Consider the following 18,030-nt stretch of genomic DNA (forward strand, 5'->3'; position numbering starts at 1 on the left):
GTTATCATTTGTCTAAATGTTTTCTATTTATCATTTGCAGGGTGGCATTTTCTGTCCGTATTTTAGGTTAATTGGCAACTAGTCATTCGGAGAGAAGGAATGTCGGAGTTGATCACACAGAGTCAGCGGTGTGGACATAAACCAATCACAAAGCAAGAACTTCTCGAGCGAGACGCACCAGTGCGTAAATGTGGGTCATTCCACGCGCACAGCACCGAGATCAGACGCAGTTATCCCAACTTGCCAACATGGGACAGAGCTGGATAACGGACAGGTCTCTCCTAAAGACTAACTTAAACAATGTAGCTGACTGGCTTTGTTGATAATCTGTAGTAATGGATACGATATTAGAAATGGAGAACGGTACAAATCACACGCAGGACCGCGCGCACGGAGCGCAGGAGCGAGAGGATGGAGACGGGCAGAACAGCGTGCGCGCTCTGCTTGGTTTTGTGCTCTTCCTCCTGATCGTCTCCACGCTTTTAGGGAACACACTCGTGTGTGCCGCCGTGGTCAAATTTAGACACCTGCGCTCCAAAGTAACCAACTTTTTCGTCATTTCTCTGGCCGTTTCAGATCTCTTCGTGGCCGTCCTGGTGATGCCGTGGGAGGCAATTTCCGCGGTGGCTGGCACATGGCTTTTCGGCCGGTTTTGCGGCATCTGGATTGCATTTGACATCATGTGCTCCACCGCGTCCATCCTCAACCTGTGCATCATCAGCGTGGACCGCTACTGGGCCATCGCGAGCCCGTTCCGTTACGAGCGTAAAATGACCCACCGGGTGGCTTTCATGATGATTGGAGTGGCGTGGACCCTGTCCATCCTAATCTCCTTCATCCCGGTTCAGCTCAATTGGCACATGGCTGATGACGACGAGGAGGGCGCAGGGGGAAACGGCACAGACTACAGCGACAACTGCAAAGCCAACCTGAACAGGACCTATGCCATCTCGTCTTCGCTTATAAGTTTCTACATCCCCGTAATCATCATGATCGCCACGTACACGAGGATATTCCGTATTGCGCAAACGCAGATCCGCAGGATCTCCTCTTTGGAGAGAGCGGTGGAACACGCGCAAAACCACCACCAGTCCAACGACTGCTCCAACGAGAACTCTCTGAAAACCACCTTCAAGAAAGAGACCAAAGTTTTGAAAACACTCTCTATCATAATGGGAGTCTTTGTGTTTTGCTGGCTGCCGTTTTTCGTGCTCAACTGCATGGTGCCCTTCTGCCAGTGCGTCAGTGACACGACCTTCACCATCTTCGTGTGGTTCGGATGGGCCAATTCTTCCCTCAACCCTGTCATCTACGCGTTTAACGCGGACTTCAGGAAAGCGTTCTCCTCGATTTTGGGCTGCAATAAAATTTTCCCCTGCACCGCCGTGGAGACGGTGAACTTCAGTAACGAGCTGGTGTCCTATCACCACGACACGACCCTTCAGAAAGAAGCGCAACCACTGGCTGCCCAGATGGCGAACACTCGAGAGGAGCAGAGTCTCCCGTTTGACAAGGATTCGGTCACCTCGAACGTTTCTCGGAATCACAAAAACATGCTGTTACCGAACATCGGGCAGTTTGAGTGCGACGGGGAGATTTCACTGGACACGATCACACCATTCACCTCGACTGGACTCATGGAGTGCGAGGGAATCCCAGGCCAAATCATTACTGAATGACTCAGGGGGGTTAAGAGGTCATTAACCTTTCCAAAGCAAACCAAAACAAATGGTTGAATGTTTTACAAAGTACTGAACAGATTCAGTTCTTAAAAGAAAGCTTTTGAATTAACTTTTCAGCGACCAAAAAGTATCGGCAACGTTAGGTTATTAGTGAAGTACCAAAACAGTAAGTTCGCTAAAGTGGTAACCATAGAAACAGTAGCTTTATACGCCGCTCGATCGCTTGCAGTATTAAATGTTGCATATTAGCAAAACATAAATACTGCTACTGTTTTACTACTTCACAACACATTTACCTATACATTTGGACATTGGACGCAAACCCCAATAACCGTTTGTATAAACGATTTATCATAAGGACTTTTAAAATGAATTTATTCATTAGTTTATTGATGCAGGTGGATGATAAAACTATTATTGCTTAAACTGGGTCACATGTCCCGTATTGATCTCAGTGGTTCACCTGCATCCTATTTTTATCATTCTTTTAATTTAATAATATGATTAAGCACAAGTGTTTCACTCAAGTTTATGTTATTTTTCCAATGAAGGCATTTGAAATGATGTTTTTAAAGTGAGAAAATGCGATTGGCAACTTCTGCAGATTACATAGCTTTAAACCATTGCAGGAAAATCACATTATCTTTGCACCTTTCTGTCAACTGCTATATTTTAGATCTGTCAAAGTGTTCACTAAGCAAACGTAATGACTCGCTTTCTAAAGCATCCTATTGAATTTCTGTCTTCTTTACATTACCTTCCAAGCATATATGCTCAATTCACATATCTAGAAATGTAATTTCAACCATAAAAAGCAGGAGAAGCATTTGTTCTGTCAAATGTCAAAAACTCTTTCTGCATTCAAAAGTTAATGACGCACATAATTTCAGTCATTCATCCAAGAATCCTGCAATAGGTTTCAAAGTTCGCACGTCTGGATTAAGGTTATTGATTCTTAACATAAAAGTGTATAAAAAGTCCAAACATTTATTTTTCTGTGAATGTAATTTTAATCACCCAATCACCAGTTGTCTTCATGAAGTGCATTCATAATCCGAGGTCAAGTAATCTGATATTTTTACTGTTTGAAGGTAATTGTTCACAGGACAAGCAGGTCATTGAGTGATTTATGTCTCAACTCCTCCCTGTTTCTAACCTACTTCACAGTAGTGTGCATTATGCCATGAATAGACATTCTCATGGTAAAATGCAGAATATCACAAACAGGAATGTGGGCATTAAGACCGCAGCAGCTGAAATCTCATCCTCAGATCCTCTTGTGTAAAACTGACCTTGTTGTATAACATTGCATGGGTGATTAAGTTGATTTTTTTGCACAGTGGATCTGTTGAGCACAAGAAAGACGAATATGATCGTGACACATATAGGCAGCTCAGAAGTTAAACACTAAAGCAAAAGAACAACATGAATAAATGATAAAACAAATATGGATATTCATTTAGAGCTTTACCTGTCTGTTTTATGGTCAATAATGTTTTATTAATAGACATTTTCAAATTTGTATGAAAAATTAAAAACCTCAAGAAAAGCGCATTTGCTTTGTTTTTTATATTCTTTGATTCCCACATATAAAGCCTGACTTTTGCCTTACAGATTAAAAGGGTTATTTTGAGCAATTTTGCAGCAATTTGTTTTGTTTCTGTGTCAGAGTGAGAGAGTGAACTTGCACAAGGATGAAGCCATTTCGGCTGATTTGCTTTTCACAGTCATCCTGCTTTCAGTCAGAAATTCTTCAGTCTCGAAGCTCTTCAAAACAAATTGAAAACCGTGGGGGAAAAAATGTATTGATAAAAAGACGCTGCTCTGAGCATCACCTGGCTCGCAAAGTGTTTCATCTTCTCAGAACAAAGGCTTTGAGTGACACTGCAACCTCAATCCAGCCTGACCCACCAAGACCTTTCAAAAACCCCAATGGCCAGAGCATGCAGCTGTGTGTGTAGAAACATGTGTGTGCTGTAAATAAAAACAATCCAGCATATAGCTTCACACTAAATAATTAAGAGCCTACATCCAAATGTAAAACCTACAATATATTCCCTGGCAGTTGTAGGTATGAACTGCTGCATACTGAACGTTGCTGTTGCTGATTATTAAGGATGTTCCCCAGCATGCACTGTGGCGTGAATAAATTTTGCAGATACTGCTATAGGAATTTTACAGTTTTGGGCTGACTCTAAGCTTGCAAACTCTTTCTCAAAATGAGGGTGTAAAACATGTCATAATAGCTATAGATAAAGTGTTCTAACATTTCCAGAATTAATTAGTAACTTTTTAAAAAAGTTTCTGAAACATTCAAACACATTGACTTACAAATTTGGTCCAACTAACATTCATTCATTTATTTTCCTTCGGCTAAGTCCCTTTATTCATTAGGGGTCGCCACAGTGGAATGAACCGCCAACTTATCCAGCATATGTTTTATGCAGCGGATGCCCTTGCAGCTGCAACTCTATTCACAATACAATTACATATAAAATAAAACATCATCATTCACCATGCAAACTAATAATCCTCAGACAACCAACCATCTCATGATGGCTTTATTTGAATCTCATTAAGTCTTTTATTTCCTCGATTGATTTTGGTAATTTGTTCTAAAATCTTTCTCCACTAGACTTCTAAATTTAAATTAAACAAATATTTAAATCCCAAGCCCTAGTACTATATGAATGCTGTTGCCTCACCATTTGAAAATAGTTCACCAAAAAATTAAAAACCTCATTATTAAACATGTATCATTCCCAGTTTAAAAAAATCCATGAATTATCAATGAAAGAGAGGCTAGAAAATTCGTAAAGCTCTACATTATTATTGTTATTTTTTATTCAAATGGTCAAATTCTGACTGAGTAAAGTTGAATGTGCTGCCCAGCTTGTTATTTAAAATTTTCCTTTTAAATGACAATAGGGTTGTTTTTAATTTAAAACAGATTCAAATGTATTTTTCTAATTATAATAAATTTGTGTTTTGAAAATAAGTATTTTTCATATTTCTTTATTCTAATTCTTTAGGAAATATTTTAGGTACATCAAACAGTGAGGTTATGATGACCATCCGGCAAGCTAATTGAGCTTAAAATAGTGCTTAAAATGTATTTAAATCTTATAATTAAGTAGAAAATGAGGTGTTCTTGGTGTTTTGGAGAAAAAAAAAACACCACATTCATCAGGCTGGCTACGAGACTGTAATATACTATACAATTCAAGTCTAAATTGGTCAGTGTATGTGTGTGAATGAGTGCGTATGGATGTTTCCCAGTACTGGGTTGCATCTGAAAGGACATCCGCTGTGTAAAACATATGCTGGACAAGTTGGCAGTTCATTCCGCTGTGGCAACTACTAATGAATAAAGCAACAAAGCTGAAGGAAAATGATTGAATGACTATACAATTCAAATGAGTTAATGTAACAATTTAATTTATTTAAAATGTCACAGCTTATCATGCTAAATTCATTTTTTTTTTTTAGCTTGATATTTTAGGACTGGGAAACATCTGATTTTGATGGCAACAAACCAAACAGCCCTTTTAGAAACAGATGTTATGAAGTGCTGAAGTATGATATTTGCATTCTGATCTATCATTAGTACAACAATACACTGCATTCTCAATACTGGTGCTTCCAATTAACTTCTGTGCATGATCATCCACAGCTCTCATCCACAGCCTTCTCAGACATGCAGGAACATCATATGATATGAAGAAGGAAAGAAAAGAGAGGAGACAGGTGAATAATGAGAAATTAAAATGCCACATGAATCATAGGCAAACTCATGAAGGTAGAGGTCGCAGGCCAGAGAAAGGAAATGGTGCCAGAGACAGACACAGAATCCTAATATACTTTCATTAAATGTGATTTGCTTGTCACAAAACATGAAAACAACTGCCACGAAAATAAAGTTACAGTGGCAATGGGATTTCTTTCAGCAGCATGTGCTCCCTAAGCGCTCATTATAAATGAAGATGTGGTTTCAAATCAAGAAAAAAAAGTGGGGGAAAAAAGATTGTGCTATAATGATTAATGACAGCCACCAAGGATTCAAGAGTCTATACATTTTAAACAGCCATTGTAAATTCTTGAGGAAAAAAAAATGCCATGATATATCAATAGTCTTATGGGTAATCTATGAAAATAAAAGTCCAATGACAGTAAATTTTATTCTGAGCGAGTCACATGTGCACATAAAGGGAAAATCCAGGGTCACCAAAACACAACCTGATACAGATGACCTATTAAAATCAAAATGATGTATTTATGCAGGCAGTGAAGTCATGTCTCACACACACAAACAATAAGTCATTGTTTACGGACTCAAACGGTTGTGAAATCGATTAAAAGGTGGGAAAAGGCTTCACATTTGTTATTAAAAACTCAATGTGACTTCATGAATGCAAGATGAGTGTCGCAGATAGTCAAACCACCCACTGTTTTATGCTGCAAATAGAAGAGTTTGATTTGAAATTCAATATCATGCCCCATTTCAGTCAGTTTCTCTGCAAGAGGCCACTACACACAGCATCTGCAGCCGATCATTAGGACCAGCAGAGAATTAAGAGAGAGATTCTTTTCTCAAGTGAGTCTAAAAACATTCGATAAACCTTATTTATATTGCGATCATCAATCTAAACCATTTTCCTGCTCCAAATGTACTGGTGGCGAGGGTTACATTAGGGTTGCAGTGCCCTAATTTGAGTGGCTGTGTTCTACAAGGACTTGTTTTGGAATCAGATTTTAACGACTGACAGATATGGATATAGTGCCTACATGACTGCTTAAAAAATAAACAATAACATACTTAAAGTGTTTCTGTTCTGGGAAAATGGATGGAATGTAAAGCTATATACTATACTCCATTGTTGTGTTTTAAACACTAAAAATACCTCGACACCCAAAAAACAAGGCAGCTCCTTGTTGTGTTATTCATGAGTGTTGTTCATTATGCCTCTGTTAATCTGTTCATTCAGACCTTTATTTTGATAATTACTACCTTCAAAATAGGCGAGTGTTGGCATGAGGCCTTAGACCGAGTGCCTTAGTGTCCCACCAGTGATGATACACAGCCATATTGCGAGTGTGATTTTGTGTTTTCTACAACAGTTCAACAGCATAATCGTGTATATAAAAAAGGATAATCAAACACAGAGTCTTAAAAATCCTTTTGTATGAGGAACTACTTTCTTCCACCATTCATTCACATCTGCAGCTGATGTCAGAACAGCAGAAACTGCTGCTACTTCACCAACATCACTTTAGAGCTACTATTTGAATGATTCTCTAGTGTAATGTCTAAAGTGATGAAAAAACAAGTGATTTTGCTGACATTTTAAGATTACAAGGCTGAATGGCATGAAATGCCATCAGTCTACTACAGAGATTTCCCAGTATTTCTGTTGCAATCGGAAGATCACAAAAATTAACCTCAAATAGCCATTCAACTTAAACACTACCAGAATCCTGTTGTGTTTACAATTTGGAACAAGCTTTTCTCCTCTAAGGGCTTATTATGCGGTCCCTGTCGCCATTTTGTGGTGGAACGTCAACCGTCTTTGCTCTGCTCAATGATAGTTCTGACGTGCTGTATCTCTGAAAATATAAATATTTAAAATAGGCACTGTCCTTATAAATAAACTGCATATTTTCAATCTAAACAACTACATTTATGCCTAAAAAAGCCTCAAAAGTACATCATGCTGTCCAACAGCTGCAATATTTGTCAAAATAAGTTTATTGATCTGCTGTCACTCTATGTGGGCGGAGTAATACACAATGTGAGGAGGCTGTAAGTGTTCTGATATTGCAGAATATTGCACGGCTGTCAGCCAATCAGATTTGAGATCCCAGACAGAATTGTTGTATAAGACACTTTTCAAAATGAACGATTATATGGCCAACATAAAATGAAGAGTTCAGATGCAAAAGCCGATAAATGCCACTTCTGCCAAAAATGAGACAATGGCATTGAGTGAATGCTTTAGGCACGTACTACACCATCAACAAATGGATTTTCATCATTCAGAACTAACAGTTTGTTGGCAAAACCCGCTAAACGCCACCTGCCTTTGACAGCAAAAGTCGCTATATCCGGAGAACCAATCAGAAGCACAAATCAAATCATATGTTTTCAATGTAGCAGAGCACTGATACGCCAGCTTTTATGAGGAGACATATTCTGCTTTAATTTTTGATTTTAAAATATGGAGTTTGATGAACTGGATGAGCCTGTCCGACTGTCAGTGAATGGCAAATGAAAATGTCCCTTACCTAAAAACTGTGCATTATAAGAAAAAGAAAACACAATGTGCAGTCGGAAGTGTAGCATGCATTCAAAACGTGATTTTGAACAGAGACGCTACTTTAAATGAGTCCAATTCACAATACTTTAAACTGCAACTCCATTTCACGAAAGACAAAGTTAGGATGCTGTTCTTTTATCCCACGTGGATGCGATGAGGATTAACACGCCAGCAAGACTTTAAGTATGATGAGAATGAATGAATGACAGCTTCTAAAATTGTATGGGGCAACCCCTTTTTGCCCAATAGGCCTACAAAAAAGCTAATTTTAAAAGATAAATATAATGTATAAAACAATAAATTATTTTTATTGCTTCATAATACCTGCACGTCTGACAAGCTTTTTATATTATTGGACAATGCACAGATATTGATGTTTCACAATGTTTTTACACTACATTATTTAAAATCTACCAAGCTTGCTTAGTTTATATTGTTTGCAATGTTTACATTGCTCTACTTACATTAAATACCAAATTTTAAAAATGACAACAGATTGTTAAGATTTAATTATTGTCAGTTTTAATGTTATTGATTAATGCATTTACTTGACAGATTTCATTCATTCATGTTCTTTCAGCTTTTTCCCTGGTTTATCACAGCGGAATGAATTTATTTATTTTAAATTTCAGGTTGTCTTTGAAATGTGTTTTATGTTTGATAAAATAATTTCTAATGGCATCTTCTTTTTCAATTAATTACACTGTATTGTTCCAATAGGTGGATTTAGTGGTTTTTGCATAAAATTTTTACATTTAAAATTAAACTTCTGAATCTTATCAGAGGAGCCTGATAGAAAATGCTCATTTATAAGAAAAGAGGTCTGAAAGATGTAAAGGTTTTTGCATCTAAACACTTCAAATATTGCTAAACTTTTTTTGCCAGGCTGTTATTCCTATATCTATCAGCATACTTCTGTAAATATGTGGTCATAAATAAAAAATAAAAATTTTGTGACAGCATGAAATAAGTTATAGAGCATAATATCAAATGATAGGTTTTTTTAGTTACACCATCATTGCACTGCTCTATTTTAAAACCTGATAAATGTTGTTTTTATTTGTTCAAACTTGCAACCCTATTTTTTAACTCATTCATTTATTAATTTTCCTTCAGCTTAGTCCCTTCATTTATCAGGGGTCGCCACAGCGGAGTGAACCGCCAACTTATCCAGCATGTGTTTTATGCAGCAGATGTCCTTCCAGCCACAACCAACACTCATTCACACATGCACTCATACACTACGGCCAATTTAGTTTATTTAATTCACCTGTACCACATGTCTTTGGACTGTGGTGGAAATCGGAGCACCAGGAGGAAATCCATGAGAACACGAGGAGAACATGCAAACTCCAAACAGAAATGCCAACTGGTCCAGCTGGGAATTGAACCAGTGACCTTCCAGCTGTGAGGCTACAGTGCTAAACATTGAGCCACCATGCTGCCTATTTTTAACTCTAGTCTTTTAAAATGATGCACTTTAGTTTGAGTGGATACACTGAGGTTCACCAAGGCCCAATCACTTTAAAATCCCTGGCCTCGCCATTGCTCCTCATATGTGAGAAGATATTGGCTGTAATGACCACCTCGCTCTTTTTTTTATGGTAAAGACACACTTGCTGTTCATTAGACTCAAAATGCATCCCAAACCTTTCAAACAACATTTTCTCCAGAAAACTTTTATGTGATAAGAGATTTAAATCTCATGCTTATTGTCTCAAGGCATTTGAAATAAAGCTGTCAATTATATATGTTCCTGATTTGTGCCTCCATTTTAACTGTGGAGGATACAAACAATGCAAATGTAGTTGTTGGAGGAGTGAAATGTGTAGAAAGGTCAAGTGCTTCAGGATGGCATTGCTGTAGCATCACACAAAACTATTTACTCTCAAAACACGCATTTAAAGCCTTGAAGAAAATCTCACTCAGTGGAGGAAGAGATTTTTCTAAAAATGGAAAACATAAAAACAAATGTCTGGAAATAAAACAGCAAACGGCATTGGACTCAATACAGAAATGAACAGATGGCAAGAGTTATTTTAGAGTTATTAACCCTTTAATACATACTTTTGAAGAAATGTGTCTAAAAAATTTATATTTAGTATTAATAGTAATAATATTTGTTTACTGGTAAACGGGCGGTTGAATCCTGATTATTGTTTTGGTATTTACAGTCATAAAATATATACACTACCTGACAAAAGTCTTGTCGCCTATCCAAGTTTTAGGAACAACAAATAATAACTTGACTTCTAGTTGATCATTTGGTATCAAATGTGGCTTATATGAAAGGTAGAGGCCTCTAGATTACGCTTATTTTACCAAAAGAAAATATGATCATGCCTTGATTATTTAATTAGGACAGTATTTTGACTTTAGTCTTTGAAGGACTGCATCCATACATCTCTGCAATGACTCAAATAACTTATTAATAAAGTCATCTGTAATGGCAAAGAAAGCGTTCTTGCAGGACTTCCAGAGTTCATAAAGATTTGTTGGATTCATCTTTAATGCCTCTCCTTCATCTTACCCTAGACATGCTCAATAATGTTCGTATTTGGTGACTGGACTGGCCAATCCTAGAACACCTTAATCTTCTTTGCTTTCAGGAACTTCGACGTCGAGGCTGATTTATGAGGAGTGCTATCCTGCCAAAGAATTTGCCCTCTCCTGTGGTTTGTAATGTAATGGGCAGCACAAATGTCTTGATACCTCAGGCTGTTGATGTTACCATGCAGTCTGCAGATCTCCTTCACACCCCCAAACTGAATGTAACCTCAAACAATGATTTTTCCTTCACCAAACTTGAATGAATTTTTGTGAGAATCTTGGGTCCATGCTGGTTCCAATAGGTGTTCGGCAGTATTTGTGATGATTGGGATGCAGATCAACAGATGACTGATCAGAAAAATCTACCCTCTACCACTTTTCCAAATGATCAACTAGAAGTCAAGTTATTATTTGTTGCTCTTACAACTGGAAATGACGACAAGACCTTTGTCAGTAGTGTAATTTTTTTTGATAAGAACATTAGTTTAGATACTTCAAATGAACATTTTATTTGAAATTTTACAATGTAGAAGTAAAAAACAGTATAGCATTTGTACAATTTGATGAAACATATAAAACATTCCCACTTTCAGCCAAATGTCAAATTCTTAGATTTTCCCTGCCTTTCACTGACTAAAAAGCAAAATTTCCATGACTTATACTGAATGAAAAAACAAACTGCTGTTGTGCTTTGCATATTATTAAAATGTTTTTAGCTTGAATATATTTAGCAGAATAGCAACAACAACAACTGTAATTTACCTCATATTTTGGAAAAAAACAACTTCTTGTATGGCTGTGAAGGGCACCATCATGTATTTATATGAACCCTCATATGTATTTTAGCTTATTTATAAGAATGTGGAGCTTGAAACAATCACTTATAAGGATTTACTTTGCGTCTATGGACATTTTTTTTACTCCTACACAACAAAATATGCATTTTCTTTGAGAAAACTCAATTCCTACATATTATGTTTGAATGCAGCTAACTTGACTAAAGAATTTTAATTAGTTTTGAAAAATGTGCATGTTTTATTACTTGTTTCATTTAACTTTTGTGAGATGAGTCTAAAAGTTCTGTCTATGAGTTCAGGATGGTTATTGGTAGGTGCATTAGGGTTGTGTTTTTGAGAGGTGTGGAAGAGGCAGCAGAGGGTTGAAATAGCCGCAAGGCTTTGAGTCCTATGGGTCTGCTCTCCTTGAGAGCCTCATCAAAAATGCAATCACCCAGCGGCCTCTGTCTTTTCAATTGAGTTTATTTGGAAAAAAATTGTGGCATTTTAATAGTCCTACCTTCCGCATTTTTTTCAGAAACTGAAAGTCACGGTTTATTACAGTGTCAATAACATATTTTAACTCATTGAGAATTTGAAAATAGTTTCTATAGATTAACACATTGACAGTGATAAAAACGCATGCTCATTTTAATAACTTATTATTTAATTAATTGCTGCTATTGAGTTGGAAGATGGTTAAGGGTTAGGGACAGTTGATGTGGTTTAGGGGTGAGGTTTGAGGGTATTTACATATGTAATTATGTGCAGGTATTATTAAATTTAAGTACCATTTAAAAACATACATGTGTATAATAATTGCACTCCCTCAAATGATTAATTCAAATGTTCATAGTTAAAGACGCTTCATTTAAGGTAGGTCCACAGTGTTTTATTATTTTTTTGTACAACTACCTTGCATATCGCACAAAAGCCTCCCTGTAGATATTATTTTTTGCCTTTCTGTCTGCTACAACAATAACAACATCTTGCACTGGCATGAATTGGAAAGAAGGGGGAAAAACTAGAGAGACAGATGATTTTTAAAGTTAACTTTAAGGCAGCTGGAGACCTCCTCACAGCAGTTTTGTCTATATTTATTTTAATTATTTATTTATAAGATAACATATAGATTGATAGATGTACAATGAATCATTGAACAAGTCTGTTCTGAATTTATGAAGTTAATTAATGCACAAATGTGTCATCAAAAGGGCCACTTCAGTCATTCTTTTACCCAGAAACCATTTTTGTGTGAGTGTATATTCTTTGAAATCTACTAACTGAGAAACTTCTTTTTTAAATTCTCACAGCTGATCTGATCGGCAATGAATTCCAGTTTTTCTTCATACTGTACATTTTCAGGATAATGCCAGATATTTTTGAAACATTCTGGGGTGTTTGCATGGAAACATAGCCACCTGGCCAGTTCAGGTGTCATTATCTGAACACACACTGAGCCAAAAGAGATTGTGTTCCCTGTATCATTTAAACATTACACTGCTGGAAGTGTTATTGTCAAACCGGATCTACAGCTTGTCTGATTATAAGGGCTTTTCCACATTTAATCAACCTGCTATGTGGTCAAATCATTCTGACAGTTCAAGGGCTAAATTCTCTTGAACGTGACTTCATGCTGCGAATAAATGAGCTGTCTTCAGTGTAATCAAAAACCTGCTTGAAATCTGAAATCTGTACAGCGTTTTTCAAAACTGCTCACTGCTCTTCTTTAAAATTATCATGAGAAAGTGCAAAGGAATCAGGCTAGTTAAAAATACAGAGAAATTGCAGTCTCTGTAATGAAATATTAGGGTTTCATGAAGTAATGAACAAGTCTGCACTGTATAAAAAGGTCCTATTATGTCAGTGTGTCTAGTCGTGTGGTTAAATGAACAGTACATCTGCACTCATTGCAGTCTGAGTTTAATTCCCCCCATTTCGATCCTTCATCGTTCCCCTTCACCGTTTTCCTGTCATAGCTTTACTGTCCTATCTGCAAAACCAGGATTAAGCACAAAAATATAAAAGAGGTATTTTTATGCCTTTTTTTACAAGAAGTAATATTAAGCCTCTGATGTTCCCAGAATATATTTTTTTCAGTTTAAAGGTGCTTTCACACATGCTTTATTAAGTTCGGTTGAATTGCATTCGAGTTTGCTTTCCTGTTTGGTTCAGTTCATTTGGGCAGGTGTGATTGCAGCAATCACATTCAAATGCCCACCAAAACTAAACCAAACAGGCCTAAGACCTGATGAGGTGGAGTTGGTGTACATTACAGTTTGAACATACCCACCTGCAATTGTTATACTGTGCATTTTTGGACTAAAACAGCTTTTGGGGTGACATTTTGAAGGTTACTACATTAGTGGTTCAAACATTTTTTTTTGTCAGTATATTTTCAGTACTTTTTATTTTAAAGGTGCCATATAATGAAAATCCGAACTTACCTAGACATAGCTGAATAATATCAAGTTCAGTACATGGAAATAATATAATATAAGTTCAGTACATGGAAATGACATGCCATAAGCCTAAAATGATGGTCAAATATTGTTCCAGATATGATTAAAATGAAGCATTTCATTATGGAGGAAATTTCAGTGATTGTAGATGAGCACATAACCCCATTTCTGGAGAATTTATGAACTTACCTAAGCCACATAACTACCATGTAGATATCAGTGAACAATTTAACTTATTGAATCAATACATTCTTTCTTACTTTTAATATTAATATAATTTTTATATATTTCTCCTAATTTAGTGCTTATAAAAAATGATTTGACACAAAACAAAAGATATGTACATAAAAGTTTGAAGTCAGAATTATAAGCCCCCCTTTAAAAATGTATTCTTTTAAAAATATTTCCCATATGATTAAAAAAAAACACATTTTAAGGTCAAAGTTATAAGCCCCTTTAAGCTATATTTATAGCCTACATAACAAACAACCCTTATACAATAACTTGGCTAATTATAATCAGAAAATGTGTTGAAAAAATCTTCTCTCCATTAAACAGAAATTCGGGATATATATATATATATATATATATATATATATATATATATATATATATATATATATATATATATATATATATATATATATATATATATATATATATATATATATATATATATGTGTGTGTGTGTGTGTGTGTGTGTGTGTGTATATTTTAAATATAAATATACACACACACACACACACACACACACACTGTCACCAGATTTTAACCTAATAGATCACCTTTGGGATGAGCTGGTACGAGAGATTTGCATCATGGATGTGCAACCGCCAAATCTGCAGCAACTGCACGATACTATCATGTCAATATGGATCAAAATATCTGAGGAATATTTCCAGTACCTTCTTGAATCTATGCCACGAAGGATTAATGTAGTTCTGACGGCAAAAGAGGTACTAGTACGGTGTACCTAATAAAGTGGCCGGTGAGTGTATATTAATGCACAGGCAATATACATGTGCACAGAAAGATGTGTGACAATTGGTGAGTTGCTTAAGTTTTAAACTATGTTCTTTTTTTTAGTTCATAAATTAAATGCACATTTGTAAAGATATATTTCATACTCAAACAGCAGCAGTACACATGAAAGAAAGCTGAACGCGTAAAAAGTGTAAGTACTGAGAGATTTATAAATAAAAGAACAGCGTTACTCTTAAAACTTGAAGATGTTCTCCATTTTATACATACACATACAGTGTACAGCAGCACTGCAGCTTTTTTTTACAATAGCACACAGAGGGAGTTGAAAGAGCCATCTGAAAAATATTTCCCAAGGGATTAATATTGTATTCACTCAAAGTTATTAATAAGTAAATTGCTACTAACATTCCACTGCACTGCCATAGAAATGGCACAGAATCTGCATTAAGAAATCCTATATATGTGTTCCTGAGGGTGCCGGCTAAACAGGTTTCGCTCTGAAAAATGAGCTTCTTGTTCTGAAACTAAACTTGATATTGCAGTGTGTCATGCTGAGACTTTTACACATTATACTTGAGACATACAAGATGCAGAGGTGTGTCACTTTGTTTTAATACTAGGTCATTTCAAAAACCATAATTACACTCTTTCTATAGAGACAAATCTTTATGTGTTGTCTGAGAGTACTGGTAACTCAATCACGCCGTCACAACAGACTTTATCCACAAGTTAATCTAGCTGCCCTCTAACCCTAAAACGATCAATACAGCACAATAACAAACCCACTGCAAGCAAGATATTTTCAGATGATGAGCTTTAGCATGGTATTAATTATATGCACATAAACATATTCATCCATATTGTAGCATGCAATCAAACAACCATTTATGTGAGTATGCTCTACAGTATAGGCGACACCAAGCACCTACAGTTTTATTCACTAATTAGCTGTGTAACCATGAGAACGGCTACGATGATCCCAGAGGACTGTTGTTGGCATAATAAATCGAGTCGTGTTTGTTTTTTGTGTACGGGGGTGTGTAATTATCACCATTCGACTTTTCTTAGCAGCACTCTTGCTCTCTCTCTTTGGTGTTTAATTAGTCATTAGTTTGGCAGTCAAGTTTCTTCAGGTGCGTCGTGGAGAAATCTGCAGAAAAACATTCTTAACCTCATCAGACTTTTAGGTTAATGTGGTTTTAATTAACATCACCGTGTAGAAAGACTGAAACCACTCAAGAAGGCAGAACACCTTTGTTTGCATTTAAAAACTTTTTGAATATTGCACACATTTAGTTTGATTTCTGCCAATCTTCAGACTTTCGGTTTCGGCTAATTTGTGGATTAATCTAGTTTGTACTTGAAACTTGGCATTATATAGTGCAAGTATGGCTGCCTCTTGGGATAAATTGATTCTAGTGATCTTCATTTGTAAGTTGCTTTTGATAAAAGTATCATAAAAATAGCACTGGCTTGAATATTTCAAATTTGTAAATTTTGATTTGACAGATGAGTTTGATATTAATAAGTTGTTCAAATGCTTTAAAAGTCTTGTATGTTTTTTTTACCTTAATGAAGATGTAATCTTCCTCTTTCTAAATAGCAGATTTACTATTCGGATGTGGTGTGACCAGCAGGGGGCGCCCAACATGCCGTCTGTGTGGGTCCTAATGCCCCATTATATTGATGGGGACTCTATACTGCTCAGTGAGCTCTGTCTTTCAGATGAGACGTTAAACCAAGGTCCTGACTTTCTGTCGTCAGTAAAAATCCAGCTGCTGTTGCATCATCAAGGTGGATGCTGCACACTGGTGGTGGATGAGGAAATCCCTTCAATGTGTTTTGAGTGTCCAGAAAAGTGCTATATAAATGTAAGGAATTATTATTAATTAATTATTTGCATTTATCATAAATGAAAGAAAGTATTTATAGAGCGCTTTAACTGTGTATTGTCAAACATTAACTTTAGAATCAAATAAGGGAGTCTATCCTGACTACCAACAGTGTGCAGCATCTAACTGGATAAGGAGACAGCAGCCATAGGACAACAGCACCAGTGCGTTTACTACACACTTGATAAAGCCAATCACTGAATTGATACCCATTCTGGATAAGGGCAAATGGAGGAAATTTGGCAAGGACATTAGAACCACATGCCTACTTTTATACGAGAAGTGCTGAGAATTTTATTGACCACAGAGCATCAGGAGTCTCTATTTTGTGATTATTATCTGAGACAAATTTTGTGAAATCCTATAAGATTCCCGTAATCCTACTATAAAAGTTGTGATCATTAGTTTACCATTCACCGACATCTGTTTAATGATCGTTGCAATCTAATCTTCTCTCCAAAGACATACTGGAAGATTTCAGACACTTTCTTGCAGTGTGACTTCAGCTGCAACACGTGTCAAACCAAGAACCAATATGAGCATCAAATCTGATGATGCAATCAGAAAGACATCTTCAAACCAGCACAAGGAAATTTCAAAACGGCTGTTTTTCCTTGTTATATTGAGGCACTCCTTGAGCAATACAACTAATAAAGTTAGTTCAACCCTGCTTAGCTTCATTATGCCATATACTAGTATTATGTGGCACTGGTTGAGCCTGAGAACACTGCAGTCACTTGTACTTGTAACTTCTGAACAAGAATGATTATTTCCACAGCAAGTTTTTATCAACTCTATGAAACTCAGGTCTTAGAAGCTGAGCAAGCACTTTGCTAGACTTCCTCTTGTTGTCTTCAGTGGATTTGATTTTTAGGTTTTATATACGATGCAGCTTTTGTGGGGCTGTTTTCCTGGTTTCTGCTCTTCACAGCTTTGTTATGACAGCTTGAACTGCTTTAAAATACTGTTTGGTGTCTATATTGCATACAATGCATTACTTTATGCTCTGGTTTCAAAGAAAGACTAGGTATTATTTGCATTCATTGGAGATAAAGAATAAATAGCGAATAAAAACAGTTTGAACGGACAGCTACAGAGCAAAGATCACCACCCAGGATCTCTAGATACTTACTCCACAAGACCATCCTTAAAGATGTCAGAACTAACAATACATTCAAGTGCAACATTCACTGAATCCAGGAAAACACAAAAAGAATGAAAACACTGAGCAAGATTAGTGCAAGTCACAAAAAACAGTCACATCTGCTGTTCTGCAACCCAGCAAGTATCCAGGTGGCCAAGCATATTAAGGCAAATATCCCATCAGCCATTTACATGGCAGCAACCAAGTGCAGTTATAATAACAATAT

At 36.5% G+C, this 18,030-nt stretch overlaps 1 protein-coding gene across 1 annotated transcript; it reads left to right on the forward strand.

Moving 5' to 3' along the window:
* The first annotated feature begins 197 nt into the window (after window positions 1-197).
* On the forward strand, window positions 198-3,231 carry LOC563567 (D(1)-like dopamine receptor). The gene has a single exon (XM_087290447.1). The coding sequence runs from the start codon at window positions 336-338 to the stop codon at window positions 1,677-1,679; it is 1,344 nt and encodes a 447-aa protein (XP_087146573.1). The 5' UTR covers window positions 198-335; the 3' UTR covers window positions 1,680-3,231.
* The last annotated feature ends 14,799 nt before the right edge of the window (window positions 3,232-18,030 follow it).

The sequence above is a fragment of the Danio rerio genome, chromosome 17, assembly GCF_052040795.2.
Source record: "Danio rerio strain M-AB ecotype USA chromosome 17, GRCz13ab, whole genome shotgun sequence".
NCBI classification, from domain to species: Eukaryota; Metazoa; Chordata; class Actinopteri; order Cypriniformes; family Danionidae; genus Danio; species Danio rerio.